This window comes from Opisthocomus hoazin, chromosome 12 (assembly GCF_030867145.1).
Source record: "Opisthocomus hoazin isolate bOpiHoa1 chromosome 12, bOpiHoa1.hap1, whole genome shotgun sequence".
Lineage (NCBI taxonomy): Eukaryota > Metazoa > Chordata > Aves > Opisthocomiformes > Opisthocomidae > Opisthocomus > Opisthocomus hoazin.
In genome coordinates this window covers 28,229,018-28,256,587 of record NC_134425.1, presented here as the reverse complement: position 1 = coordinate 28,256,587, position 27,570 = coordinate 28,229,018, and the positions used below count along the sequence as shown (strand labels likewise).

The 27,570-nt window shown below is 65.2% G+C and overlaps 1 protein-coding gene across 1 annotated transcript in view; it reads right to left on the bottom strand.

The window, feature by feature from the left end:
* Positions 1-937: 937 nt before the first annotated feature.
* The window catches only part of OSBP2 (oxysterol binding protein 2), a 79,692-nt gene continuing 53,059 nt past the window's right edge, over positions 938-27,570 (bottom strand). The window contains exons 4-14 of the mRNA XM_075433569.1: positions 15,923-16,121; positions 14,502-14,619; positions 13,778-13,844; positions 13,215-13,382; positions 9,451-9,696; positions 5,973-6,093; positions 5,102-5,205; positions 4,610-4,705; positions 4,121-4,305; positions 3,065-3,285; positions 938-2,943 (exon numbers count right to left, since the gene is read on the bottom strand). Coding sequence (XP_075289684.1) covers positions 2,801-2,943; positions 3,065-3,285; positions 4,121-4,305; positions 4,610-4,705; positions 5,102-5,205; positions 5,973-6,093; positions 9,451-9,696; positions 13,215-13,382; positions 13,778-13,844; positions 14,502-14,619; positions 15,923-16,121 — 1,668 coding nt within the window. The 3' untranslated portion in view covers positions 938-2,800. The remainder of the gene's footprint in view (positions 2,944-3,064; positions 3,286-4,120; positions 4,306-4,609; positions 4,706-5,101; positions 5,206-5,972; positions 6,094-9,450; positions 9,697-13,214; positions 13,383-13,777; positions 13,845-14,501; positions 14,620-15,922; positions 16,122-27,570) is intronic.

Genomic DNA, 27,570 nt, shown 5'->3' with positions numbered 1-27,570 from the left:
GCACGGAAGGACCAGGGGACGCTGCTCTGATCAAGTGCTGCTGCTAGACGATCTCGGGAAGATACAGCGATTTTTACAATTAGCCTAAAAACCGGGGGGGTCTCTGCTCTGGGGGGTGCTCCTCACGCTCCCCTGCGCTGCGCCGGGTCCGCGATGGTGGTTCCTAGACAGATGCAGTGACAGGGGGGACATCAGAGAGGACTCCCTGGGTCCCAGAGCCCAGCAGGACCCTTGCTGCCAGCACCCATGGAGCAGCGTCCCGCTCCCCGCTCCCCTCTGCCGCCGGAGCGCCGGGATCCCGGCCGGGGAGAGCCCGTGCCGGAGCTCCTCACCCCTCCCAGCTCCCGGGCAACGCTCGCATCGGCAAAGCAAGCCGGGAAAACGCGGCATTGCCAAGAGCTCCATTCCTAGCCCGTTTCACAAGACCGACCGAGGCCGCGCATCGCCAGCCGCCGGCACGGACCCAGCCTTGCTGTGGAGCATCCTCGGCTCAGCTGGGACGGCGAGAGACGCGGGAGATGCGCATGACGCGGGGCCGGGACCGCCGGCAGCTCGCCGCAGGCTGCACCCCACAGCCAGCGCAGCAGCCCGGATGGCCGCAGAGCTGCAGCCGCTTCCCCGAGCGACGGGCAGAGCCGCAGGCAGGGGCTGGGACCGGCTGCTGGAACACCCAGAGAGCCGCTCCCGGACGCGGGGCAGACCGCCCTTCGAACGCCAGATGCCTCGCTTCTAGCAGGGAATGTCTCTGGACCACGAGCGCATCCAGCTTCGGAACCAAACGCTGCTTCTCGGCCTCGGGAATTACTCGGTCGCCGCCCCCCTACGCGCTGGCTGCAGGACAAGCCCAGCGCAGTCATACTCGTGCCACAAAAACTCAGACAGACGCTTCTGTCTTCATTATTTTCATCTATTGTGTACCATAGAAATTTAAGCAAAATAATTTTATATATATTTTATGTATATATATAAATTAGAAGCAAATAAATAAGATGAAGGGGTACATCGAGCTCAGGGGGTGTCGCCACCCCGCCAGCCACTCGCTGCTGTTGGGGTTACGGGCTCTACGTCTACGCACGCGTCGGTTTGCTGTGGGAGCGGGTACGGAGGCGCCAGAGGAGAAGTCGACCGGGAGGAGACGGATGGCTGAGGAACCTGATTGCACAAACGTCCCACGAGCAGCCTGGGTATTCCAGTTACCACGGCCCCCAAGTTCATTATTGCTAATTATCGTCCAAGGTGGGGGTGCCAGTCCGGCTGCGGGTGGCCTCCGGCCCCCGGGGGGGAGCAGCCAGCGCGATACGACGAAGACCCGGAGAAGACGACATCAAAAATGAGATCTGACGGGGCAAAGGCGTGCCTGGGTCTCCCTGACACCGTCTGGTCCAGCGGATCCCACCTTTGGGGTCCTGCCGCCCCTGTCCTCGCCCCCGGCGCTGGGTGCCGGCGGTGCCTGCCTGCGGGCCGGTGCCCCAGCACCGCTCGCTCCTGGTCTGCTGATCACCGGCCAGCTTGCTCCGCTCCTCCTGGCAGGTCCAGGGTCGCAGCACCGCGAGGGCAGGCAGGAGGGGTGCGCGGGGGACGTGGGGGTCCCCCTGCTCAGCGATGACCTGAAACTGCTCCTGGGAGGGAGGGCAGGCGCGGAGCTGGGCACGGGGCTGCGGGTGCCCTCCAGGCTCAGCCTGCAGTCCCCCGTGCTGGGGAAATGCCGACCAGACCTGTCCGGCTTCACGGGGAGACCCCGGAGCAGGGCTGCGTCCCGGGGAGGCTGCGCCCCAGCAGCTCCGCAGCATCCCCTCCCTCCTCTCCCTCCCTGCCGCCCGGCCGCGGGCAGAGCTCAGCGCAGAGCTGCTGCCTGCAGACCCAGCACCAAGGTCCCAGCTCCGGCCAGCCCCGCGCTGCGGCGAGACGCAGCGGGAGAGCGCGGGCACACGGACCCCGGAGCGCTGCTAGGCTACCAACCTCTCTGTGCTGGGTCTGCCGGGCGCTCCCGACCTAGTCGAGGCCGCTTCCCCCTGCGGATGCCGTTGCAGGAAAACCAAACCAAACCTCACTTACATCACTCCCGCGCAGCTTCGTGTTAAAGACAGTCCTAAACTTTGACTGAACACAGCAGACCGAGGGGAATCTGCTCACACACTTCTTTTTAAAAAACAACAACAAAAAAAAAAGTCAAGAAAAAAAAAAACCAGTTCACCAGCTGAAATAGCCTAACTGGTGTTACTGGGATGACTGGGCACTGTGGGATCCACCAAGAGCCTCCAGGATCAAGTGCCACCGCCCCTGGAGCAGCTTTCTGAGCAGGACGCGGAGCTGGTCGTGTCCATCTTTGCAGGAACCTGAACCAGGAGCAGACTTTTTTTTTTAAAAATAACTCCATAAAGTCCACGCACAAACAGGGGGCAGAAAACAAACGTCAAAGAAAAGAGCTCACACCAGTGCACGGCATCCCCACAACACGAGCATCTTTGGAAGTCGGCGTCTCAGCTGGCCAAGCCGAGGCGTTGAAAGGTAGAGGCAGCAACTCCCGACCGCAATAAATACGCTAGGCTAAAAACAAACCAGTCACGGGTTCTCGGTCCTCATTAGGCGCTGAAAAAGCCATCGTTAAAAAAAAAAAAAAGGATGCTATCTATTAGTGCGTAAAAAAATAGGTTTGGAATCCCTGTTTCGATTTCCTTTTCAAATTTCTGCAGGTATCGACTCCGCGCGTGCACCTGCACGGCTAGCAGCCGGCGGGACGCTGCCGGCGTGTCCTCACTGTCCTCTGCCCGGCCCGGCCTCCCCGGCGCGGGCGAGCAGCTCAGAAGATGTCGGGGCACGCGCTCCAGTCCTGCTTCTCCTTGGCCTCCCAGTAGCCTCCCCTGTAGACGCAGATCAGCTCCCCCGTCACAGCGTCCACCCTGCGCTCGAACCACAGCGGGATGTAGCCTTCGTAGTCCTTCCCTGCCGGGGGCAAACGCGGGGCTGAGCGCTGCGTCCTCGGCCGCCTGCGCCGACGCAGGGTCCTGCCCTCACCCCCCAGCCCCCGCGGCGTTCCCTCGCTGCGTCCCAAGGCATCTCTCACCTTCTTCCAGGGCTTCCACGGCCTCGGCCTCCCGCCGCCGGCGCACGGCTCGCTGCTTCTCCTCCAGCCGCTGCTTCTCCACGTTGGCCTCATCCCAGCGGCCGCTCTCCATCAGCCGCTGGTCGGGTCGCAGCCGGCTGTCCGTCGGGGCCACTCGCTCCTCGGGCTCGTTCAGGGTGAGGGCCAGGTCGGAGAAGAAATACATGTTCTCGGCGTTCTCCCTGCGGCCGGAGAGCCCCGATCGGGATGGTGGAGCTGGAGTCTGCCTCGAGCAGAGCTCCCCAGCCCTTCGCACCCCGGCGTCTCGCCCCAGCCCCACTGACGCTGCTCCCCCAGCCCCAACCAGACGTGCAGGGGCCGTCTGGGGAGCCCTGCCTCCCACCCCTGCCTCCCACCCGCTAAGCGGAGACACCGATGACGCCTCAATGGGCATCTCGGAGGGGAGCAGACCCCTCCTCCATCTGCTCCACACGGGGAAGTCAGAAGCCAAGGCTACGAACTCCGAGTGCTGCCTCGCACAGCCGAGACGCACAACGGCTTCACCCGAGGGCCGCTGGATCCCCGACCGCAGAGCTGGAGGCACCAAGCGGAGGACGCTTTCCACAGCGACCGCTCCAGCAGAGCGTCTCCAGCGCAGGGACCAGCCGAGAGTGCTGCCAAAGGCTGGGGAAGGTTTGGTGCCCCACAGTGGCCCTGCTGTGGGTAGGAGTGGCAAGAGAGGGCTGGTCCGTGCCCGGTGGGACAGCATGGCCAGGGACTCACCAACACGGAAAGCAGCCCCCAAAACCCAGCCAGCACCCCTGGCTGCCCAAAGCCTCTCTGCAAGGGCTCCCCAAAGCCACTGTCCCCTTGCAGGGACCTGCTCCGCCTTCCTGCTGTGTGCTCACCCCCCGGGCAAAGCCATGCGGCCACCCAAGTCCTGGTGCCCTTCCTGGTCCCTCAGGCCGGGGCACAGAAGCCCCCTCCATCCCCATCCCGGGGGGCTCAGGGTGACACCATCACCCCCCTCCGGCCGCCGCACCCCTGGCACAGCCCCGCGCCGAGGAGGGGACTCACGGGAGGGGGTACTTCTTCCACAGGACCTTTGGAGACAGCGTCTGGTAGACGGTCTTCTGCTTGCCCTCCGTGCTGGTGCTGCCGTGGCTGCTGTGCACTATCTTGGAGCACTCCATCTTCTCGTCCCACGTGCCGGACATGACGTAGTGGGCTTTACCGTCGGCGTCACTCACCACGCCTGTCACCTGGCAGGAGGAGACGGCGCTGGGTGCATTCGGCAGTGCCCAGAGGACAGGGACAGCAGCTCCGGCACGCGCGGAGCCGAACCGTCCCCAGCCCTCGGTCAGTGCCGCAGCTCCGACACGAGTGGAGCCCAAGCACGGGCTGTGCCTGGAGGTCCCCGTTACCCTCCCCGGAGATCCAGGGCAGAGGGGCCAGCGCAGCTCCCTGGCCCTGTGCGGGGGCTCATCCCGGCTGCGGTACCCGGCGTAGGGGGACGAGCCGGGTCTCACCCTGCGCAAGGCGGCCATGAGCTGGCCGGACACGCACCTTTCGGGGGACGTCTCTGGAGAAGTAGCTGTAGGGGGTAAATTTCAGCTGGCATTTATCTTTGGACTTATGGTTAACAATCTCTATTTCACCAGACTAGATGGAAGACACAGAACCACAGCGAGTGAGAGGCTTGGCAAGGAGACAAATCAGGCGTTAGTTGTAGTTCGTGCAGAGCCACAGCAGCCGCGGCACCGCTGCCGGCTGCAGCCCCCACGCCGGCCGGCCCCACCAGCCCCACGGCAGAACCCCCCACGCGTGTGACCACCCTGCCCCACAGAGCTGCTGGCCTGGGGAAGGGCCACCCAGAGCTCCACGAAGCCTCCCCCGGTCCCTGCCACGGCAGGACACCTTCCTCTGGTGGCAGGAGGGCGGTGGGGACACGGGGCAGCGGCGGCAGGCACCCCGGGAGGGGGGCACCCGCCCAGCCCCCTGCCGTTCCCCGGGACCGGGCCAGGCAGGACCCGCCACCCCGGACCCGCAGCCACCGACCTGGTCGATCCAGAGTTTGCCCACGATGATGTTGTGCACGGTGGAGGTGACTTTCCTCCAGATGTAGTGATTCCCGCTGGAGTGGAACTCGAGGTGGATGGCGCCTGCGGAGAGAGGGGTGCCGTGAGCTCAACGCGGGCAGACAGCCGGGCCGGGCTGCGGGCACGCTGCCCCGGAGCTCCGCACTCGACCCCAGAGCCTGCCTGGCCCCTCCACCTGCATCGCCCACCATCAGCCCCCGGCCAGGGCCGGGTCTGGGTTCATCCCTCCCCTCGCTGCCCGCTCCATGGCCCGCGGCAGCACGGGCGCTGCCATACCCGCACGGCCCTCTGCCCTCTGCCTGCCCCCCGCAAGGGCACTGGTTTTAAAAGCAGGTCAAGAGTGTGCTGCCTGGCTGGTTCTCCGCGTCGTGGCACCAGCCAGGCACCAGCGAGCTCTGGGACCAGTGCCGGGTGTGCTGCCTAGGCCAGGGACAGGCAGAAGGCAAATGAAACCCGGCACGGAGGCAGCCTGCTGCGTCTGGCTCCCAGGGCAAGGGCTAACGCGGGCAGCAAGACACCTTTGAATACCACCTAAGCAGAAATCAACCCATGGGCAGGCAGGAGGTGTCCCAAGCACACCCGTACGGTGCCAGCAGCCAGCACAGCTGTCTCCCTTTGCAGTGGGCACAGTTTCCATTCCCAGGGCAGATGAGGTGCCACGGGGCTGTCTGATTGGGAGCACAGATCTGTGCTCCTGCGTTGCGCCAGGAGGAACCCCCTGAGCCCTGCCAGAGCCCACAGGAGCAGCACGTTGCATCAACTCCTGGGGTACCGCAGGAACACTGCAGCAAAACCAGCGAGCCCCGACCCTCCCGGCACACGTCACCTACCCAGAGGCATGATGGAGAGGTATTTGCCCCTGAACTTGCTGGCGATGGTGATTTCCTGCCATAGCGTCCACCCTCGCTTGGAGTAGACATGATGGGCGGCTGCCGGCGGGTGGTGGCTCACCTGGAGGAGAGCAGAAACAGCCCCTGAGGCCACAGCCACCAGCACCAGCGAGCCCTGGCCCATCGCAGCGTGGCTCCAAGCAGAGGCGGCAGCCCCACGCCGGCTGGGGCCCTGAGGATGCTCCACCGCGCTGAGCCGAACCCCCCCACATTCCCCCGGGCACTGGGGTGACCTCCCGGTCCGGAGCCCCAGCAGCAGGCAGAGGTGACAGCTCCTGCCAGGATTTTGCAAGGCTCGTGAGCAAAGCACCAGCTCTGAAACACTGAACCTGAGCAGCTCCCGCTGGGAGACGATGCTGTGTTGCCACCCCAGGACAGCCCTGCTCCCCAGGGATCCTGGTTGAGAAGCGGGGATGTGCCAAAACCCAGCCCGGATCCCCAGTAATCCCGGGATAATGGCACCTCTGCCCCCAGCAGCGGCTCCCAGCGCTCTGCCTGGGAATCCGAGGGACACAGGTCCCCAGGCTGCCCGAGACACGCGGACCTGCCCAGCCACGGCTTCGGCTTTGCCCCTACAGCCACACCAGGCTGGGACCCCCCTGTCCCGGGGGTGACAGTGCTTACGCTCCGACACCTGCCCAGAACCGAGGTGGGAGCAGGACGGCCCAGCCACGGCAATGCCCTCGCACGGGGTCTCGCCCAGCCCACCGCGGCAGCACGGCACAGCGCCCATCACCGGGAACCCGCTACCCCCCGGGCCCCGATGGCCACGCCACCGAGTTCAGAGATGATTTGCGCCGGTGTAATCACAGGCTGAGTGCCCCACGCCGCTGGATTACAAACACGAGCAGAGCAGAGACCTCTGCGCTAAATCCCACCACCACCAGCGGGAGAAAATCCTATTTGGATAACGGGATTGCAGGCACGAGATTACCAGCGCTTTGCTCAGCGCACCGGCGGGGAGCAGCACGCGCTGCGCAGCGGGCAGGGCGTCCGTCCGTCCGTCCGTCCGTCCCACACCAACCACAGCACGAGGCACCGGCACCGCTGCCCTGGCGCAAAGCCACACTGTCACCAAATGTGCCCTTTGAGACGGCTGCAGGAGGGAGGTTTCCTGGAGCGAAGGCTGCAGAGTGCTGCAGGGAGCAGGCTTGCTCCGAGTCTCGGTAAACCCAACGTCGGACGCAGCTCACGTGCTGTGCCGGCGAGGGGAGGACTCCAGGACCAGGCAGGGGTTCAGCCCGGCTCGCGGCTCAGCTAACGTGGAGGGGTCAGAAATACCAAATTTGGGTACAGATGTAGGAAAACTGGGACCAACTGGAGAAAGTAACTCAGGGCAGGTTATTTATTTGGGAGGGAACAGGGATGGAGAAAGGAGGGTGGGGAAAAAGACGGTGAAGGCGTGAGAAAAGGGACGGCAAGGAGTGATGTGGCCGGGCACGTCCAGTGGTACCGGACAGGCTGCGCTGGGCTTCATCACCGCAGCCCCAACGAGGGTGACCACCCCACCCTGCTGCTCTGACGGCACCCCGGGGAGGATGGGGGTGCTGCTGGCTAAGGGACGGACTGAGCATCCCGGTGACGTCGGCACCGTCCACCCCTCCCTAAGAGCGGGCTGAGCCGGTGACAGCCCAGGGTGACGGGGCACCGGGGAGCTGCCGGAGAACAGAGATCCCGTGTTCCTCTCGGCCGCGCCGAAAGCCAGCCGGGGTCGGGCTGTGCGGCAGGACGGGGAACGGCTGCCGGGACAGGGGAGCTGAAGGTGTAGTGTTGCCACGACCCCCAGCTCTGCGACACTCACAGCGGGGATGCCCGGAGGGACGCTGCCGCCTCTGCTCTGCGTCCCAGGAGCAGGCAAGGCGCCGCGCAGCGCGGAGCAGCGACGCGAGGCACGGCCACGGCTCAGCTCCGGGCAGCAGGGCCCGGGCTCGCCGCGGCCCCGCGCACCAGCTGCAAGGCTGCGACAGAGCACGCGGGCACGGCCGGGGACGATCAGAGGCGGCTGATGTGGGGCACGCAGCTCCGGACGGTGCACAGGGACAGCAGAGAGATGATCTACTGAAACAGCTTCACGAGCAAGGGGTCCCATTTGCAGGAGACCCCAGAGAGCCTGCGCAGGTCACTGCCCGGAGCAGTGTGGCTGAGGGAGACGGGGTGAGACGGGGTGAGACGGGAGATGCCCTCCTGCCTCGGGCCACAGCTTTGCAAGCGTTGGCCGGGCTTGGACACCCGTCACCACAGAGAGGTTTCATCCACACCCAGGGGTCCTGCGAGGAGCCGATGGCACCTGCTACAGCGGCTGCTCCACACCCGGGCACGAAGGGCCGTGACTCGGAGAAGATGAAGATGAGGGACACAGACAAGCTAAACCACGTCAGGGCAACACAGGGCTGCTGCTGCAAGCCTGAGCCTCCTCAGCACCTATTCCCAGCGCACCCCGTCCGCACGTCAAACACCCGCCGCGGGCATCACGCAGCACAGCACGGCACGTCCAGATTGGCAGCAAGGTCCTCTTCCCACGCAGTGCCCCCCCAGAAAGCTCACAGGGCCTCGGGGCGCAGTCTGCTGACCAGCTCTGCGGGTCTCGCACCGGCATCAGCCTCTGCAGAGCGACAGAGCTTTGCGGTTTTGTTCAATGCTTCTGAACCCTGAGAGCCGTGACGGTCGCTCTGCCCCCGAGACGGCACAGCCAGCTCCGGGAGGACACAGAGCCCCCACCAACACGACGTGCTGCCTGCAAGGGGTGACCCCCGGCCCCAGCCACTCCCAGGAACCCACGCTGCACCAGTCAAGTGTGCTAAATATTAAACAGCCCATTTTCTACACACTTCACAACTCGTTAAGTGCTCCAGGTTCCCAGTTAAGACCTGCTGTTGGACCGATGCATGCCAGATGCGCTCTGCGGTTCGAGTGCGGGGCTGCCAGAGGTTCTGGGGCCCCCCCAAGGCTCTCAAACTAAAACTTTTCAAGTCCAACAAGGAAGAAACAAGACCCTGAGACACCCTCTGACCCACAAGACACCAAAGACCTCCTGAAACAGGGAGAACTGCACCAGAGCCCGCGGGCATCACTGACGTGCCTGGGAGGGAGCTCGGGTGAGGACAGCTTCCACCTTTCTGCGCAAGCGCTGAGCTCTGACGGGAAGCCCAGCCCCAGGCAGGCTGCCAGGAGAGCCGGCAGCCATGGGCACCTTCCTCCTCCCTCCCCTTCTTCCCCACCTCCTGCTCTGCAACGCTGGCACAGGCATGCTATCCCCTCGCTTCCGAAAATCAGCTCGGGCTGTGCCCGTTGCTGCTTCTGCCACCAGCTCCAGCAGCGCGCGGGGCGTCTCGGGCCGGAGCCCGGCGCAGGGCGAGGGGATGCCGGGTCTCCCGCAGGGAAGGGCAGGACGCCAGCAGCCGGGCAGACCCGGGCTCACCTGCTCGCAGAGGGAACGGAAGCCGAGCTCCTCCAGCCGGTCGAGCTCGTAGGTCTCCCCCAGCAGCGGGTTGAAGGGCTTGGCGGTGCGGTGGACGGTCGTCGAGTAGGAAGACACCGAAAACGCCGCGACGAAGCACATCTGCTCCGTGGAGCTCTCGCACTTGACGGCTTTGTCCAGCAGCTCATGGTACTCCAGGTCCTCCGTCAGCCTCTGCAGCATGGAGAGCGGCTCGTTGAAGTTCACCTGGAGGGAACATTCCAGGGTTGGCGCAGCAGGAGAGGGCCAAGGCGGGCACTTCACCCTCTGCCCCCTCCTCCCAGCACCGCGCCCGGCTCACCGCCAGCATCCCACCCACTCGCTTCCCCAGCGCGATGCGCTCCAGACTCAGGGCTGCAGGGCGGATGGACGCTGCGCCTGAGCGGAGCCGCGGCCCTGCAGGGCAGCTCGCGGCGCGGGGCCAGATGCTGCCTCCGCGGCACCGCACAAACGCTAAATGAAGGCAAGGAAGACGCGCTCTGCCGCGCTTCCCGAACCGTGCCACGGGCACGGGAAGGCTTCGAGGCTCCCAGCTGAGCAGAGCTGTGCCGGGGAGCGGCATCCCCTGAGCTAACCAGACACCACCCCAGGCATCACCCGCCTCCGGGGACCCCCGAACGAGCCTCAGCAGCGAGACCAGCTCCCTCCGGGTGCCCGGCCACGAGCAAGCGGCGACGCGGGGCGGAGGTGGGCTGCTCCCCGGGCTGCCCTCCATCGCCTCCCGGCAACGCCAGCCCCACGCCGGCTGCAGCCCAGTTGCTCAGAAAACCCCGAAAAGCCACCGTTTCAGCATCCCCCAGCTCCTTGGACTGCACGTTTGAGCCAGAGACAGCGTGGCAGGGGAAGCTCTGCCCTGGCAGAGCTCAAGCGCTCATGTTTCCACCCCCGAGCCCTTGCTTCGTCCATGAGAAAACTCTGCCCCACGCTGCCAGGCTGGACAGGCTGCAAACATCTCTGGGAAAAAAACAAACATTGATGTAGCAGTATTTCTTGTTCTGAAAAGAACTGAAATGTAAAAATAACTGAGAGGAAGGCAGAGATACGGTGTCTCGGGAGGTCTACCTCAAAACCACGTGGAATTCACTTCTTACCTTCAGTTCAGAACACAGAAATGCGTTTCCGAAGGAGCAGGTGGCTGAGGGATGGGAGAGCCACTGCTACCGGCCAAGTTACACATTTCCCACCAAAGCAAACAAGCTCCAGATCGTTCCGCTCGGGGATTTACGCAGCAGGGATCTCGCAGCACCCGAGAAAGAAGGAGCTGCGCAGAAAGGGCAGCGTCACCTCCGCACACCACAGCAAAGCACTGCTGGGCCGAGACCACCCTGGGAGAGCGGCCGGCGGCACGAGAGCAGAGCCGGCGCTGCGTCCTCTCCACCAGCACCGCTCGGGCAACGGCAACGCAGAACGTCTCCACGGAGGAGGGAAGAGGAACCCACTGAAACACAACATCCCTCAAGCCGTTTGCTTCCTTTTCGATGCTGCAGATTTGTTTGCTCAGAGGAAAAAATCCAGGAGTGGATTTTTCAGTCCATCACGTCCCCCAGGAAGGGGACGGGGTCTCAGCAATGCTTTTAGTTTTCCGAGAGTCAGGTGAAGCACATGGCAGTGGCCGCTCCCACTGCCCGGCGCGCGCAGCGGGCTCACAGCCGGTCGGTACCGTAACCCACCACGCTTCCAAGCGGCCGCTCCGCTGCCCTCTCCCCCTCCTTCGCCCCGTCTGCCGCAGCGGCAGCCTGAGAGCCTGCGCTCGGCAGCCCCATCTCGCCCCACAGAGGTGCCAGCGTCTCCTGCGCTCCCAGCACGCCTCGCGCTATGGAGAGCGTGCTCGGGCGGCCGTTCGAAGGAGACCAAATTCCCCTGCTGCCTTACCACGGGCTGCTCGCTCTCGGGGTGAGTCTCCCGGAGAAACGCCGCGCGGAGGTGCAGAGCATCTCCCCGCCTCTGTACCTGCACCGCTCCCCGAGAGGAGCTGGCAGCCAGCGCTGAGCCCCTCTCCACAACCCCCGGCCCTGCCCAACACCTCGGAGACGGCAGCGCTGGGGCCGCAGATCCACTCCCCCCAGGAGGGTCGGGGCAGTCGCGTCCCCCGAGCCGGCACCGGCGGCTGCTGCGCAAGCAGAACCCGCTGCCCTCGGGTTTGGGCTCCGCTTTGGCAGCTCCCAGAATGATCTGATTGATAGGGAAGGTATAAATTTCCTCCCTCCAGGCACCGGCAGCTGCTGGTATTTCACGTCCTGAGCTTATTTCTGTACCCATCGCGCCTTTACCCGACACTGACGTTGCTGCAGAAACGCTAATGGAGGGCGCTGGGCTGCCCATCTCAGCTGGAAATAGCACAGAGGAGAGACAAACCCCGCTCTCGCACGCGGAGAGCGCCAGGGCTGCTTTAAGCAGAGACAAAATCCAATCCGTTCGGTATCCACGCCCCTGTAACACGCTGCCTCCCCTGTACCCAGCAAAGGAACGACCCCGAACACGGCTCCAGGACTACGGTTCAAGTTTTGCTGGGCTACACTCCAGCCCACACCACGATAACCCCCAGCCCCCCCCAGCCCTTTCACAGCTCTCCCAAGTTGGCTTGTGGGCAGACAGACTCCTCACACTGGCACGCAGTCCCACCCGTGCCGCTTGCTGGGCGGGCGAAGACCTGCTGGAGCCCGCAGCCCGGAGAAGTGCCGGTTTGCTCGGAAAAGAGGGGCGGCAGCTGCGGGAGCTGTGGCGCGGGCAGCATTTCGTCCGGGCGCTGGGCACTGGGGTATTGATCTGCACGAATTAAACACGCCTCCCCCTCCCCTCCGCGCCAGCCGGTGCGAGGGGGCTCTCCCGTCCTTCCGCAGGGAGCCTTCGCCCCACGCAGCGAGCCCAGCAGCGCCCAGCGGTGCTGTGCAGGGCCCCAGGGCAGCTCCTTCACTAAAAACCCGCTCTTTGCAAGGAAAATTAAAGTAATTGGGGTCCCTGGGGGGAAGCACGGCCCTGCAAGCGGGGCTGCTCTCCGAGCATTGTGTCCCCAGGATGCACACGGGGGAAAGCACGATCAGCAATAAGGTCTCTTCTTCTTCCAGCCCCTGGGGGAGACCCTGGAATCCTCAAGGACTGACTCCAGGCGTCCTCGCTCTCCCCTTGCCTCGGCACCGGCTCCATTTGCAGAGGACGCTTGGGCACCGTCCCCTCTGCTCCAGCTCGCCCCGGCACTCGTGCCAGCACGCTGCCAGGGGCACGGGCACTGCAGGGCTCTCCGCAGCCAGCACAGGAGAAGGGATCAATCCTGAACAAAGAGCCAGCTCGATTCGACCAGTCCCTGCGGTGCCAGCCACGCCACGCAGCCACCAGCACGACAGCCCCGTGCCGCTGGCCCCCGGCTGGGTCGGCCGGCTGCACCCGCTCTCCGGCAGCAAGCGGGCGACAAATAAACTGCAGGGAGAAACCTAGGGTTGGAGTCAGCAGAGCTGAGCCGCGAGGACACGCCAGTGCTGCGGAGCAGGGCTGGGAAGCAGGGTGAGATGGCTTCAGAGGGCTCTGCCAGTGACACGGCAGCCCCCCAGCACGCGGCTGGCGACGTGCTCCTGTCCCGCGCGGGGCTGGCGGCTGCCACCGCACTTGGCAGGACCACCCAGAGCCGTAACCCGAATCCTTCGCGCAGCCAAGGGCTGTGCCCAAACTCAGCCCTCAGCGCTGGCGTCGCCGTCGCGGCCGGCCCTCGGCGCCGGGGCAGGCTCACTTACGGGCATGGGGATCTTGGAGAGCTCTTTGCCGATGCAGTTCTTCATGATGCTCCAGAGGTTAAGGCTGTAGTTGGGTTTGTCGGGGATGCGAGTCCGCCTCCTTTTCTTCGGCAGGAGATCTTTGCAAGTGGACTCATTGCAGCTGCTTTGATTTGAGCTTTCAAAGACCTGCGGAAGCAGCGGAAGAAACACCACTCTAAGCCAGACTTGCCCAGCACGACCTAAGCAGACCCAGCAGCACCAGGGAGCGGCAGCCACAGCCCAGGAGCTGGGCACGTACTGGGCAGCATCACTGGAAGCCTGTTCTCCAAGGCACGGGGGAACAATGGTGCAGCTGCCCCCCAGCCCCATCCTGCTTCCCTCAGGAGGGCATTCGGGGCGCTGCGCTAAGGCCACTGCCACCCGTCCTCCCCGAGGCTCACGAAGCGACCAACCCCGCTCCATCCCGGAGCCGCGGGAGGGACCGGACAGAGAGTCCCCCCAACAACCTCCTCCTCTCCTGCTCCTCTGCCCTGGTGTCACCCCGCCAGGACCGTCCCTCCCGCTTCGCCCGGCCGACTCACACTGTCCTCCAGGTTCCAGTCCTCAGGGTGGCCCTCGCTGGCCCCGCTCAGGTTACTGCCCGAACGCCTGCGGAGAAGAAAGTACCAGCTGGTAACCACCAGAAAGGGCAGAGAAGGGGAGAGCAGAGCTGTCACCCAGAGCACGTCCCTGCTCCACCCCCGGGTGCTGCCGGGAAGGCAGCGAGGTGACAGAGGCCATCTGTGGGCGTCGGGAGGGGATGCTCAGCGTGGGGTGTCCCAGCCTGGGCGCCGAGAGCCTCTGCGCTTGCTGGCAAGCCCGGCGGTGTGACCATGGGCCGGAGCAGAGGTGCCTCCAGCCCAGACAGACACCCAGAGAGGTGTAAGGGCAGGTCAAGAGAGACAGAGGCAAGGTGCTCCCCGCTTCTGCCCTGTGCTCCGCAGGATCTCCCTCCGAGTCCCTGCCCAGGTTCCCCTCGAGCCCGCGTCAGCTGCTGGCGCAGAGGACTCGGCTTTACCGCAGCACAGGCTTGACGTCTGCCCTTCCTCGCCTGCTTCGCTATAGCTGGGGCCATCCTCAGCCTCGCGCGCGCCAGAGCTGCAGGAGCAGGCGGGTGCAGCGCAGAGGCCGCCTGTTTGCTGGGGGAGATGCACGCAGCGAGGATGCTGCCCTCAAGCCAAGCACAACCCCGGGCCAGCCGGCTCTGCCCTGCTCTGCCCCTGCCCTGCACCGCGCAGCGTGTGGCCCCGGGGCGGGGGCTCATACCTGTGGTGCTTGGGGTCTGCGGTTACAGTGATAAAAGCTGGCGCATCCTCCATGGCATCGAAATACTCTGTCTCTTCATCTTCGTCGCTGGCCTCTCCTTTGGCAGACTGCACGCTCCCTGTCAGCAAAGGGGTCGAGACGCCTCGGTGCTGCCACTCCCCTTCGGAACGCACCGCGCACGAGGCTGTCCCCGGAGCCCACCCTCCTCCCGCTGCGTCCCCTCCAGTGCTGGCTCCCTGTACAGCTCGTCCCCCTCCTCTCCACGACAGGAGGACGCCGTATCAATTTCTAGCTCCCAAAAGCGAGAACGTGCCCTGGCAGCACGTGTCCTGCGCCCCATTCCGGGCACACACGGCTTCCCTGCCGCGCCCGGAGCACCTACAGAAATGCCACCGGGTACCCAAGCCAGACACACCGAGGTGACCCGCACGCCTAGCTGCAGCCAGCGCGGCCGCCGCTCCGGCACGGCCCGTCTGCCGGGAAATCTGGCTTGGATTAAAGCAGGAAAAAAGGTCCCATGTGTCAGGCGATGCTCAGAGTGGCTTCCCGGCTGTCAGGTTCTCCAGCCCTGCTCTTAGAAGTGTTTCTTTTCTCCGCTGCGGTGGGAGGGATTGCTACGAAGCCAGGAGCAGACGTTAACTGGGGTGACCTTGGAGACAGCCCCCCTGCTCCTGCCCTCGCTGCGCTGCTCCCCGAGCGCAGCCTCGCCGCGGGCTGCACCGCTCAGCCTGTGAAGGAATTTTTCCTAATATCCAACCTAAACGTCCCCTGGCACGACCCGAGGCCGTTTCCTTGAGGCTGTACGTGCAGGACAGCCGTGCCTGGCACCACCATCAGCCACAGTCACCATTCCCTCCCTCGAGTCTCTGCATCCTTTAAAAATACGACAAGGCACTATTTGCAGTTTTTGGCCACCAGGCTGTAACTAATGCCTCCCACAGGGAAGGAGGTTTGGCATGAACCCACAAAGCTGTTAGACTGTACTGCCCAGCAATTCCTCCAAACAGCGAACAGGCCCCGGCCGTGCCCCCAGCACCCTGCGCAGCTGCGAACGCGGCAGCGGGAGGGGACCCTGGGCTTCCTCCAAGCCGCCGGCTGCCCTCCAGCAGCCAGAAATGCACCCACTGGCGAGGGTCAAGGGGATCGGAACAGTCTGAGCTAGCGTGAGCACGCTGGGGACACAGCCCTCTCCCGCACCCGCACCTTGGGGACACCCAAGCCCCCCCCAGCAAGGAGCGGCAGGGCGACTGCGGAATGAGGGAATGCACTGCACAAAAACCAAGGGCGTACAGGGCACTGCCTGGTGCATCCTTCCCACCCCCGCCGACTCGCTGCGAGCGACCGAGCAGAAAGCCCTCATCCCCCCCGGGCCTTCCCACGGGGCTCTGCCACTGCAACGGCCCCAGCAGGCCGGTGCTCACCCTTGGCGGTGCTGGCGATGCCGGTGGTGCCGGCGGAGAGGCCGGGGGCTCCGCGGCAGGCTCGCTCCAAGCTGTTGTGCTGCTTGGCTAACTGCTCGATGGTCTCCTCCAGCCGGATCCGCTGCTCCCGCTCATACTGCAGCGCCCGCTGCCATTTTCGGCTGTGTGTTTCGGCCAAGTCCAGGAAATCGCGGCAAGCCTGGAGGGGAGGAAGGGACCCGTCAGCACCCAGCACGGCCCTCGCAGCCTGGGAGCTCGTCACAGAGCCAACGCCGGCACACAGTGACTCCGGAGCTGGCTCCCCACCGCTCCCCCTCCTCCTGCCCCAGGACCCCGGTTTTACAAAACGCAATCCCAGAGCTCTGCACGATCCCCCGGACCCACGGGGCTAAAAACAGCTCCGTTCTCACCATCCACACCCTGGGGTGACGGTCCCTGGGGTGACGGTCCCTGGGGTGACAGCCACAGGCAGGAGAGGATGCTCAACCGGGAGCTGGCGAGCCCTTTGCTCCCAGGAGGCAGAGAAGGAGGATGGCCAGCTCCCCCCGGAGCCACAGAGCCCCCCACACCACGGCCACCATGGCCACCAGCCCTCTCCTCCCCACGCTGGGCCCCTCTCCGAGGAACGGGACCACCAGCCGCAGAACCCACCCCGCAGCCGCCCCGAGACCCCCCGGCATCGCCCTGACCGCAAGCATCACCCAGCCCCGGGCGTGCCGGACGCCCAGCCGGAGACCGCCTGGCGCAGGACGTCTGCTGGGGGACGGGACGCTGCCAGCTCTCGCGAGCCGCCCTTCTGCTGTCTGACGCGAGCACACCAGCTCTCAGAGCTCTGTTTTCAGGTGATTTTTTCCATTAGACTGAAACACCAAGTACCCTCGGCTTCGCCGCTTCCTTTGCGACCAGCTGCAGGCGAAGCTGAGCACGGAGGCTGGGCTGCTCCTCCTCCTCCCTCCCCTCAATCTCCACAAGCTGCGACACATTAAACAACTTCTTATGTTTAAAAGTAGGAAAATATGATTTTTATGGAAATTCTGCAGCAGTTTGGAGGCAGGCTGGCACCTTGCAGGCAAATTAACCATGCCTGTGCTCCAGCTAGCTCCAACTCAGCGCCGTACCAAGGGAGGAGCCCTTCAGACAAACGCTGGCCCAAAAAACTCAAAAACTATTCCAAAGGACTAAAACCAGAGTTCTGAACGCCTAACAGACTCCTGAGCATCCCCAGGGCTCGGCTGTTTTCTCTGTTTCTGTCCACTTGGATTTCACTGTCATTTACCCAGCCCTTGGCCGGTTACTCTCAGTTTGGGCTGCAGATGGCAGCTGAACATCGAGGCATCACCTGGTCAAGCAACAGGCTCAGGGCTTCAGCTTCCAGGGCCTGGCCTGGTTTTACCAGGATTCGCAGGAGAAAGGCTCCAACACCCCAGTTCCTCACCAAACCTCTCCTCTGGACAGGAGCAGGACTTGGGTCTCAGCCCATCAGGAGCGGCTCAGCAGGCCGGTGACACCGAGGTTTTCCCGTTGCAGGTGAAGGCGCGGGAAGCGGAGGGACCCCGCGCTAAGCCAGAAGAAGGCAGGGGCTGGGCAGGCATGCCCTCAGTGATGGCCGAACACTGCCACGTCCTCAGGAGCTCAGCACCCACCCCAGCCTCGCCTTGAGGAGCCCCCGGTCGTGGGAAGAGGCCGGAACCAAACTCGGGTCAGATAAACGAAGGACAAACACCACGAGTTTGGGAAGAAAACACACACCAGTGTCACCCATCGTATTCAAAAAGACGCTTTGCTTTGCGTTCATCTCCGCCGCCTCCTGCTTCCCGAGACCCTCAGCGCGGAAGGACCTGGCCCTCCATCAGTGTCACCTCCAGTCCCGACGGCTCCGGCCTGCTCTCACCGCACGGAGCCCGGTCCAGGGGCAGCTCTGCAGGACCAGTCCCATCACCAGACTGGCCGGAGCGAGTTCAAACCCACAGACCGCGCTCTGGCCAACCTGTTGTCTTCTCCAGCACTGCGGGGTGTATGCACGCGGCCCAAGGGTGAGCTCCAAGGCACCTCAGTCTGCAGCACCACGACGGCTCTCCAACGCGACGCAACTGCATGCGGCTTTGCTAGGCAGAAAGAACGCAGCCGAGAAGCGTCTGCAAGCTCTGCAACCGGGTTTGTCCGACGGCTTCAGCTTCTCAGCCTCAGCATCTCGATGTGTGCCCACCAGCGACTCGAGGAAGCAACTCCACGGTGCTGCCACACCGCCGGCACCCAACAAGCATCTCCCTGCGAGCACCACGCTGCAACGGCATTAAGGCTGTGAGCCAGGGGAGCAGGTGGAATGGGATCCTGGGATGCATCAAGAGGAGTGCGGCCAGGAGGGCGAGGGAGGTTCTCCTCCCCCTCTACTCTGCCCTGGGGAGGCCCCATCTGCAGTGCTGTGTCCAGTGCTGGGCTCCCCAGTTCAAGAAAGATGAGGAGCTACTGGAGAGAGTCCAGCAGAGGGCTGCGAGGATGAGGAGGGCACTGGAGCATCTCTCCTGCGAGGAAAGGCTGAGAGAGCTGGGCTTGTTCAGCCTGGAGAAGAGAAGGCTGAGAGGGGACCTTAGAAATGCCAATCAATATCTGCAGGGTGGGGGTCAGGAGGACGGGGCCAGACTCTTTCCAGTGGTGCCCAGCGACAGGACAAGGGGCAATGGGCACAAACTGAAGCAGAGGAAGCTCCAGCTGAACCCGAGGAAGAACTTCTTCCCTCTGAGGGTGACGGAGCCCTGGCCCAGGCTGCCCAGGGAGGCTGTGGAGTCTCCTTCTCTGGAGATATTCCAGACCCGCCTGGACGCGGTGCTGTGCAGCCTGCTCTGGGTGACCCTGCTTGGGCAGGGGGTTGGGCTGGGTGACCCACAGAGGTCCCTGCCGACCCCCAACATTCTGTGATTCTGTGAGAGGGGCAGGGCCCTCTGCACGTCCCCAGTGCCACGACGGCCAACGTGGCTCCTGCGAGCCTGGAGCAGGGCGGCAGGTCCCCTGCTTCGCTGTCCCTCTGATCGCACGAGGGAGGTGTCAGGGTCCCGTCCCCCCACATCCCAAGCTGTGCTCCCGTCCTACAGCCCCCAGCCCAACATGGACCACCAGCTTGTCCCCACGTGAGCCACGGCCCCGCGGGCTGCGTGGACGGGCACGGGGAGCTGTGAGACCGGACCGCGGATATTCAGGGCACTTCGCAGCGCATTTTCACCTCGTTCCCTGGAAACAGCCCAGCTCCTCTGCCCACCCCGAAAAGGCCCCTCAGCAGCCACCCACGGCCACAGAGCCCACGGGCACACCCTGCCCCGGTCCCCTCATACCCAGCCTCAAGCTGAAGCCTCCTGCCAGTTAAAACTAACGCACGCCCCAAGCTGGCACGCTGGCTTCTTTTATTGCGCTGATGCATTGCGCTAAGAGGATGAAACCACAAGGACAAGTAATGAGATCGCGGCCGTGACCTTCCCAGCCCGGCAAAGCTCATTATCCGCTCCGAGGGTCTCCTTCTGCACGCAGCCGGCACACAGCGGGCACAGAAATACCCAGGTTGGCACAGCTCGCTGGCACCGAGGACGGAAATTGTCGGCTGTCCCCAGCTCAGGGGGCTGAGCGCGTTAAAACGATGCGCTAGAAGATCACCTGTAATTATCCTGCTGCAGTTAAAGGTATCAAGGTAAATGAGGGGAACAGGAGGTAACTCCAGAGGCGCCACGCGAAGGCAGCCCTCCAGCGCGTCGCCCGGGAGCCACGGGATGCAGAGGAGCAATCGCCCCATCAGTCGCCGGCAATCAACGTCCTAAATAAAAACCACAGCAGAGAAAACCTGGGGTCCTCCCAGCCCAGGCTGCCGAGCTCCGCAGAGGATCCACGCTGCTTCCCAAAGGGAAAGCTGCGCCGACAGGCTTCATTCACAGCCGTGTAAAACAAAAACCTGAAGAGAAGCGGCCGTGGGCCCTGCAGCCTTTCTCCAGCGAGCGTGGGGAGGTTCTGGGCCGACAACTGGGACAGTCCTCGCGCGGCAGTACCTCCACGCAGCAGGTCGGGACGATGCTTGCTCGTGTCCAAGCAGATTCAGGCGCTGCCTGGGGCGTGAACAGGGTTTACTCCCCGTTTTCCCTGTTGGGCCACCTTCCTGCAGCCTCCCCTCTGCACTTCAGACCCTGGCACAAGCACCCTGCCCGGGGCTGATCCAAACCACCGCACGAAGCACCTGGGTTAACGCGGGCAGGTGCCACATTCGCTCGCTGGAGGAGAAGCGATGCCGAGGGTGGCTAACAGACCCCCCTGCAAGCAAGACCCCACCAGCCCAGCCCCGCAGCTGCCCACAGCAGCCACGCAAATTAAAGCCATTAATCTGGTTTTGTACCTCCCCCAGCCAGCCAGCGCAGCGCTTCACGGGGCTGCTCGCCGGAGGGGAGATGAGCACTGAACGGGGCACGGGGTGTGCTTTTCCAGCGCCATCTCTGCCGACAGAGCTCAATCCTGGGCCAAAATGCGCCCCAGACCCCGGAGCAGGGGCAGCACCAGCCCTGGAGCTCCTCAGGGTGCAGGGAGCCGGGGCCGAGCAGCTCAGACACAGGCATCTCCCCCGGGAACGTCAGCGTCGAAGGGAGCAGGACCCCAGCCCTCAGCTCGGGCTGCTCTGCCCACTCTGCCCCAGGCCCCACGAGGAGCCAGGTCTCGGCCCAAGATGCCTCAGCGACATCTCGGCTCCGTCCTGGCCCGCTGCCGGCCAGGAACCCCAGCCCCTTCGGCGGCTCAAGCCTCCCCCCTGCTCAAGGCTGTCGCTGCCGTTCCCACCTTCGCCAGTGACAAACCACGACCGGCAGCCGCTGCATGACGGCGTCTGCTCACACGGTGTCAGCTCCAGCAAGAAGCCACGCTGACCTTTCCCCAAAACAAAGAAACACCAAACGTGGGGGGCATGGCCCGGCATCCTCCGAGGCTGCGTCCTCCCCCCCTGCCAGACGCAGCAATTACAGCACCGGCGGCTGCTGCCTTCCGCGACGGACGCGACGACTCGCTCCTGGTTACGGCTGCGAGCGCCGATTGCTGCACCCCCCCCGGATGCACCCCGCTCCCAGCACGCTGTCCCCATCCCCTCCGACGCAGGACGGAGCCCCCGGACACACCGCGGAGCCAGACAACGCGGCCAGGAAAACGGTCCCGGAGGAGACGGGAGTGGAGCGGGAGACAGGGCTGGAAAGGGGGACGTCCCGCCAGGCGCGGGTCTGGGGGCCGACGGCGAGCTCCTGCGCAGTGAGCGGCCAGCGGGGAAGGGAGGAAGGCAGCGCGGCAGCCGGAGCAGGAGGCGGCATGGCGGTGGGATGCTCTCCACACGCCTTACCCCACGCAGCGCCGCGGGGTCCGGCAGCGGGAGAAGCCCCAGAGCCGCTGCTTCAAAACCCAGATGCCCCCAGCAGTGGCTTCCCGTGCCCGGCTGCTCAGGATCAGGCCCGCAGGGGACGGCACCAGAAGGACACCAAACACCCACCCCGCGGTTTTCCAAACCCGGTCAGGCTCTGTGGTCCCTGGGCCTCGGCTTTCGCGCGTGCGGCGCCCAGCACCCCGATTTCCGATTGCAAATGGGTGAAACACGCCAGGCCATCCCCCAGCACTGCCTGCGCCCCAAACAGCAGCACCCGGCTGGGGGGCAGCTGGGGGTCCCGGGGTGCTCCGCGGAGCTCCCTTTAACGCAGCGGGGACCGGCAGACACCCGTGCGCAGTCCAGGGCAGGATTTAACCATTGGGCTCCCTAGTGTCAGCTGGCGGGTGTCTGCTCGGCCCCGCAGGCATCGCAGCGAGGGAGAGCGAGCGGGCGCAGAGGGGTCTCCCCACCGCCCTCCAGCTGGTTCTCCTGGATGTCTGCAAGCAAGGACTGCAAATCCGCTCCCTTGAAGTGGCACGGGAGGCTCAGGCGCTGCTGCTGCGGGAGCCAGTGGTCGCGGGGTCTCCAGCAGCCGCCACGCTGCCTCGGGGCAGGGCGCACGCGAAACGGAGAGCAGCTTCCCCCCTCTGCACGAGCGGCCCTAAATCTCGGCCACTGCGGCTGCGAAAGGTCCCCGAAGCGCAGCCGCTGGGGAGCCCCAACACGGCACCAGCACCACGGGGGTCCAGCCTCGCCAACGGGGACTACAAGGATGAGGAGGGGACTGGAGCATCTCTGCTACGAGGAGAGGCTGAGGGAGCTGGGCTTGTTCAGCTTGGAGAAGAGAAGGCTGAGAGGGGACCTTAGAAATGCCTCTAAATATCTGCAGGGTGGGGGTCAGGAGGACGGGGCCAGACTCTTTCCAGTGGTGCCCAGCGACAGGACAAGGGGCAATGGGCACAAACTGGAGCAGAGGAAGCTCCAGCTGAACCCGAGGAAGAACTTCTTCCCTCTGAGGGTGACGGAGCCCTGGCCCAGGCTGCCCAGGGAGGCTGTGGAGTCTCCTTCTCTGGAGATATTCCAGACCCGCCTGGACGCGGTGCTGTGCAGCCTGCTCTGGGTGACCCTGCTTGGGCAGGGGGTTGGGCTGGGGGACCCACAGAGGTCCCTGCCAACCCCTGCCACGCTGGGATTCTGGGATTCTGTGACCCCGTGGAGGGCACTGAGAGCTGGGAGACTCCAAGGGGACCCCAGCCCCGAGGGTCCATCTCACCTCAGGGCCAGACACGGGGCAGAAGTGCAGCTCCGTGTGCAGGGTGGGAGATGCTGTGCACGGGGAGCGGCCGCTCTCCCCGCTGCCCTGCCCCACGCCCAACCCTGGCTCCCCGTCCGTGCTCCAGCCGAGGGCAATGCTGCGGCACCCCGGCCCGCCCGGCAGCCGCGGAGGACGGGCTGCGGCAGGAGGTGGCATGACAAGGTCCCAGGCAAGGAGACAAATCCCTCTGTACCCCACGCCGCCGAGTCCCGACCTCGGGCAGATTGGGCTCCCTACTCCGCATCGCGCCAGGACGAATCCCAGCTCCGCTCCCCTCCCGCACCCCCGACCCTGCCGCAATGGCTCAGGCAGCGCTCGGGACCTGGGCTGAAAGTACCCAGGAGCTGCTCAGGGGCTGCGCTCCCGCTCGCCGGCCCCCCGCCCTGCCCTGCTTCGGGGGGAGCCAGGGGCTGCAGGGCTGGCGAGCCGCTGCACCCCCCACTCCCACCTCACCTCGAACCGGGGCCGGGAGCACCCGGCGGAGCCCGGACCTTCTGCGTTGCCGCTCACGTGCCCCGCGTCGTCCCCTCTCACAGGCAGCCGGGGTCAGGGTGGGCAGCGGTTCTCCGCAGCAGCGACGGCACGCCCCCGCCCGCGGCCTCGCCGCGGGACACGGCCGGACGCTGGCGCCGGCCACCGACCAGTCCCGGTGCGGACTGAGGCCGGGGCAGGGGACACGAACTGGCCGCAGCTCCAGCATCCCGGGTCACCGCTCGTTCATCGCGTTAATCCCCCCGGCTCGGTGTTCCAAACTGCAGCCGCCCAGCAGGAGCAACGCCTCGCAATCCAGCTTACAAAACCCTGACGGAGCAGCGGCTAAATTTAGTTACAGCTGAACCCAATCTGAGTTGTAAGCGAGACACGGCCACAAATCCACGCTGCACCGGCGCGGGGACACAGGCCACCCTCGCAAAGGTCAGCGGGCTCCCACGAAGGGCGACGGAGAGCCCAGCCCCCAGGTCGCAGCGTGAAAGCGAACGAAAAGCTGCGCCCATCCCCACGCAGCATCCCACCCCACGCCACCGGAGACGGGCTCCAGCCCTCCGGCACCCACGGGCTGTCTCCCCACGTGCAGAGGCGAAGGCAGAGCGCGGGAGGTGGCACAACGTGCCCAGCTTTTGCCATGGGGCCGGAGCTGGCCGGATCCAGGGCTGGAGAGCAGCGGCCATGATGCTCTCGTGCTCCGCAAGCAGCCCTGGTGGAAAATAATCCAGAGGCAGGGCTGTCACCCCTGGACATCCCAGCCCACGCTCATCGCTTGTCTTGCAATTCTGGCAGGCCACTGACGACTGAAGATCAAACCAAGCTCCATCCGATTGCGGTACGGGTGGGAGGTCCTGGGGAAGCCCCGCATTACCCGCAGTGTGTGGCAGGAGGGACAGAGGTGGCTTCCCCTCTTCTCCGTGGCTGGAACCAGGTCCTAATCCCACACTGGATGGCGGGGCTGTAAACCACTGTCAATACCAGGAGGCATGGCCCACACAGCCCAAAGAGCGTGGTTTTGTGGAAAAGCAGCACCGGGGCTCCTGCAGATTCCCCTGGACAAGAGGCGAGGTGCCAGCAGGGTCCCGCGTGGTGGGGCAGGAGGCGAGACGTGGTGCCACCAGCTCTGCGGGCTGTCCCCACACCTGGCAGCCACCCCCACCACCGGCAAAGCGAGCGTCTTTCACACCTCTGTCACCATAAATACACCGGACTTCACAGCCTGCTGACGACCAACATCGTTAATGGCCCGTAGGTAACTGATGCAGCTGCAAATGATCACCCAAGGAGGTCAGCCGCATCCTGCCCAGGTGCTTTGCCCAGGGAGGCTGTGGAGTCTCCTTCTCTGGAGATATTCCAGACCCGCCTGGACACGGTGCTGTGCAGCCTGCTCTGGGTGACCCTGCTTGGGCAGGGGGTTGGGCTGGGGGACCCACAGAGGGCCCTGCCAACCCCGAACATGCTGGGATTCTGGGATTGGCACCACAGCCCACGAGCATCTCCGCAGAGCGGCGGGCTCACGGCTTCTCAACGGGAGCAAACAGTCAATATCGGACGTGAAGAACGCAGAGACGCAGTCAATCCGCTTGGCAGTGCCCCGACGGCACCAGGCTGTGCCGGAGTTCTGCCCCGCGGTCCCAGCCCCGGGGGCGACAGCCTCTCGGGAAGCCCTGGCAAGGCCGGGCGTTTCGCCGCCTCCAGCGCGACGCTGATGGGTCCCGAGGGAGCGCACTCAGCCCTGCCGCCCCACCTGCCCCGAGCACCCCGGAGGAACAGCCCCACAAACCGAGCCTTCGGGGGGAAAAACCTACCAGGGCAGCGCCCGCTGTTCCGGGAGTGACATCTCCTGCTCCTCACCCGGAGCCCTCCTCTGCCTGCGTGTGAGCGGGACCTCTTCATCGCCCAGGAGTGACGTGGGAGGAGGGAAGCGCAGATGCGTTCAACCATCTCTTTTTCAGCGGCGAATGATACAGCAAGAGCCGTGGCTTCACTCCTCAGGGCAACGAGGGCCTCGCTGTTCTGCGTGCGTCTGAGGTAAGCGCTCCCTCCCTCCCTCCTTCCCTCCCTTCCTGGAGTCCTCAAAGCCCCGGGACACATCTGTGCGGCCGCTCGCTGCGGAGCCCCCCAGGGATGGCCATTGCTCACCCTCTTCTCAGCTCGGAACACGTTCGCGCTGTGTCAGCGCTCCACGGCGCAAAATCAGCAGCTGGGAGTCAGAGCGGTGCGATGCGCCGAGGGAGGGTCCGCCTGGCCTCCCCCCGCCCCCCAAAACACTCTGAGCAGAAAGCGAGGGGGAAAATACCAGGCTGGAGCCGGTCTGAATCCCCAATCATCTCACACGAACAGCTGGATCGCAGCGGGACATGATTCTGAGAGCAGTCGTCTGCCATGGCAGCGCCGGCACCCACCGCCGCGCCGGGGGCCCGGGGCCAGGCTGGCCAGGCAGCACCAGCAGCACCAGCGCAGGGAAGCCCCCAGCTCCACGCAGCCCGCTTCCATAAGGACAAACCTGTCCCGAGCCCCTAGAGCCACCCTCCACCGGCTCCCGAGCGTCCCGGCTGCCCGCAGCCACAGCGAGAGCTGCTGCTGCCTGGGGCAGGGCCGGGGGCATGAGGAGAGCCCGGCGGAGCTGCCAGGCTGAGCCTCGCCAGGCTTTGCACGGGGTGGGTACACCCGAAAATATGGGGGCATTGCACAAAGACCAGCGGAGACAGGAGGCGTGGGCTCGACGCCAAAAATCATCCCACTCCCTACTGCTTCTCCTTCCATGCTTCTAAGCATTACGCGTGAAGGAGCTCCCTGTTCCAGGCGAGACGGGTCCCGCAGAAACGCACGGATGTGGAGAAGCCCCTTAATGCCCCCGTGGGGAGTGGGAAGACACCAGAGCAGAGCAGGCTCCAGCCCGGTGACTGGTAGCAGCGTCCCAGCAAAGCCCAAGGGGCTCCTGATGCCGCTGAGGGTCCCGCTCCAGGCAGCGCCATGTACCCAGCAGCGCCCGTTTCTCTCCAGGGACCGGGGATTCCCTGAGCATCAAATAGGGACGCCCATGACGGGGACACACACGACGGGGACACCTGCTCTTGGGTGGGAGTCAGCTCTGGTCCCCGGTTGCGTCTCTGGGAGTTTGATTACCTTACGGTGTCATTTTGGGCCACCTGCCTCCACACCGCAAAGCCACGAGCGTCCCCCTCGCTGCGGCCGGCTCCGTGCTGCTCCCCCCGCCACGCACGCCCTCCTCCACGAAGACCTCGCCCGGGCCCGGAGCAGCAGCGGCAGCCCAGCACCGGCGCTGCCGAGACGGCCAGGCTCTGCCCGCAGCGAGAGCCGTGACAGACGGGCGAAGCGCCCCGCGTAACGGAGAGAGGGTTAGGTGGGACAGCGGCAGAGCCTCCCGGCTGTGCGGACAGGCTCCGATCCCGTACTCGCGCGGCCTTCGCGCAGGGCACCGAATCCCCCCCCACCGCCTGCTCCGCACGACAAAAGGGAGTTCTCTTCGCGGCTCTGAGCAGCCAGACAAGCCAGCGCTGCCCATGGGTCACGGACGGCAGCGATGCCAGCGGCAGCCGGGCAGAGACGCGGGGTCTGTTCCCAACGCATCGCCCTCCGGCCGCGGGACCACCCAGGCCCCTTCCCCCCCACCTCGCCGAGCAGAGCCCGGCAGCTCCGCCGGCCGTGCTGGGGGGTTGGCGGGGCCCCACAGCCTGCCGGGACACGCCAGGGCTGGCGCAGGAGACGCACAGCGAGAGCTGAGGCCTCATGCTGGGACCCCCCGCTACAGAGCGGCCGGCTCCGAACCGCGCCCTTGCAGGGCTTCGCTGCTCGCCCTCGGCTTTGCCTCCCGACGCTCTCGCCCTCCCGGCCAGCCGCGGGGCCTCCCCGCTGTCACGAGTGCCAAGAACACCTCCCCGGAGGCTCCCGGCACGGTTCTTCCCCCCGGGAAGGCACCGCCAGACAGCTGCTGCGGCCTCTTCCCTCCTCTCTGCCCACCTGAACCCCTGCAACCCTCGGCAGCCACGTGCGGACCCTCGCCGGGGTCGGCCAAGCAGCGGAGCCACCACCACCAGCGCGGCCGCTCTCCGCTTCCAGCGCCGCTGGAGGCCCAGCCCTGGCTCCAGCCTGCTCAGAGCGCGCTGCCCGCAAACCGCTCTCCGGAACAGAGATTCAGCGAGGCTCTCGCTGGCTTCTGCCTTTCTCGTCTGCCCGACGGAAGGAGCTCCAGGCTGGAGGAGCGTCTGTCCCCGGCCACAGCCAGCGAGCAGCTGGCATCGCCCACGGGCGGCTCCGACCCCGGGTCTGGAGGAAGCTGCCTCGGTTCGCGTCTCCGTTCCAGCGATGCTGCTGCAAAACGGGGCAGGGGCTGCAAAACGGGGCAGGGGCTGCCGGCAGCAGCATCCCCCATCCCGGCTCCTCTCCCAGCACCGTGACGTCTCTCCGGGGGAACCCGAGGGGAGTGGTGCCGCCCATGCCAGCGCCTTCTCC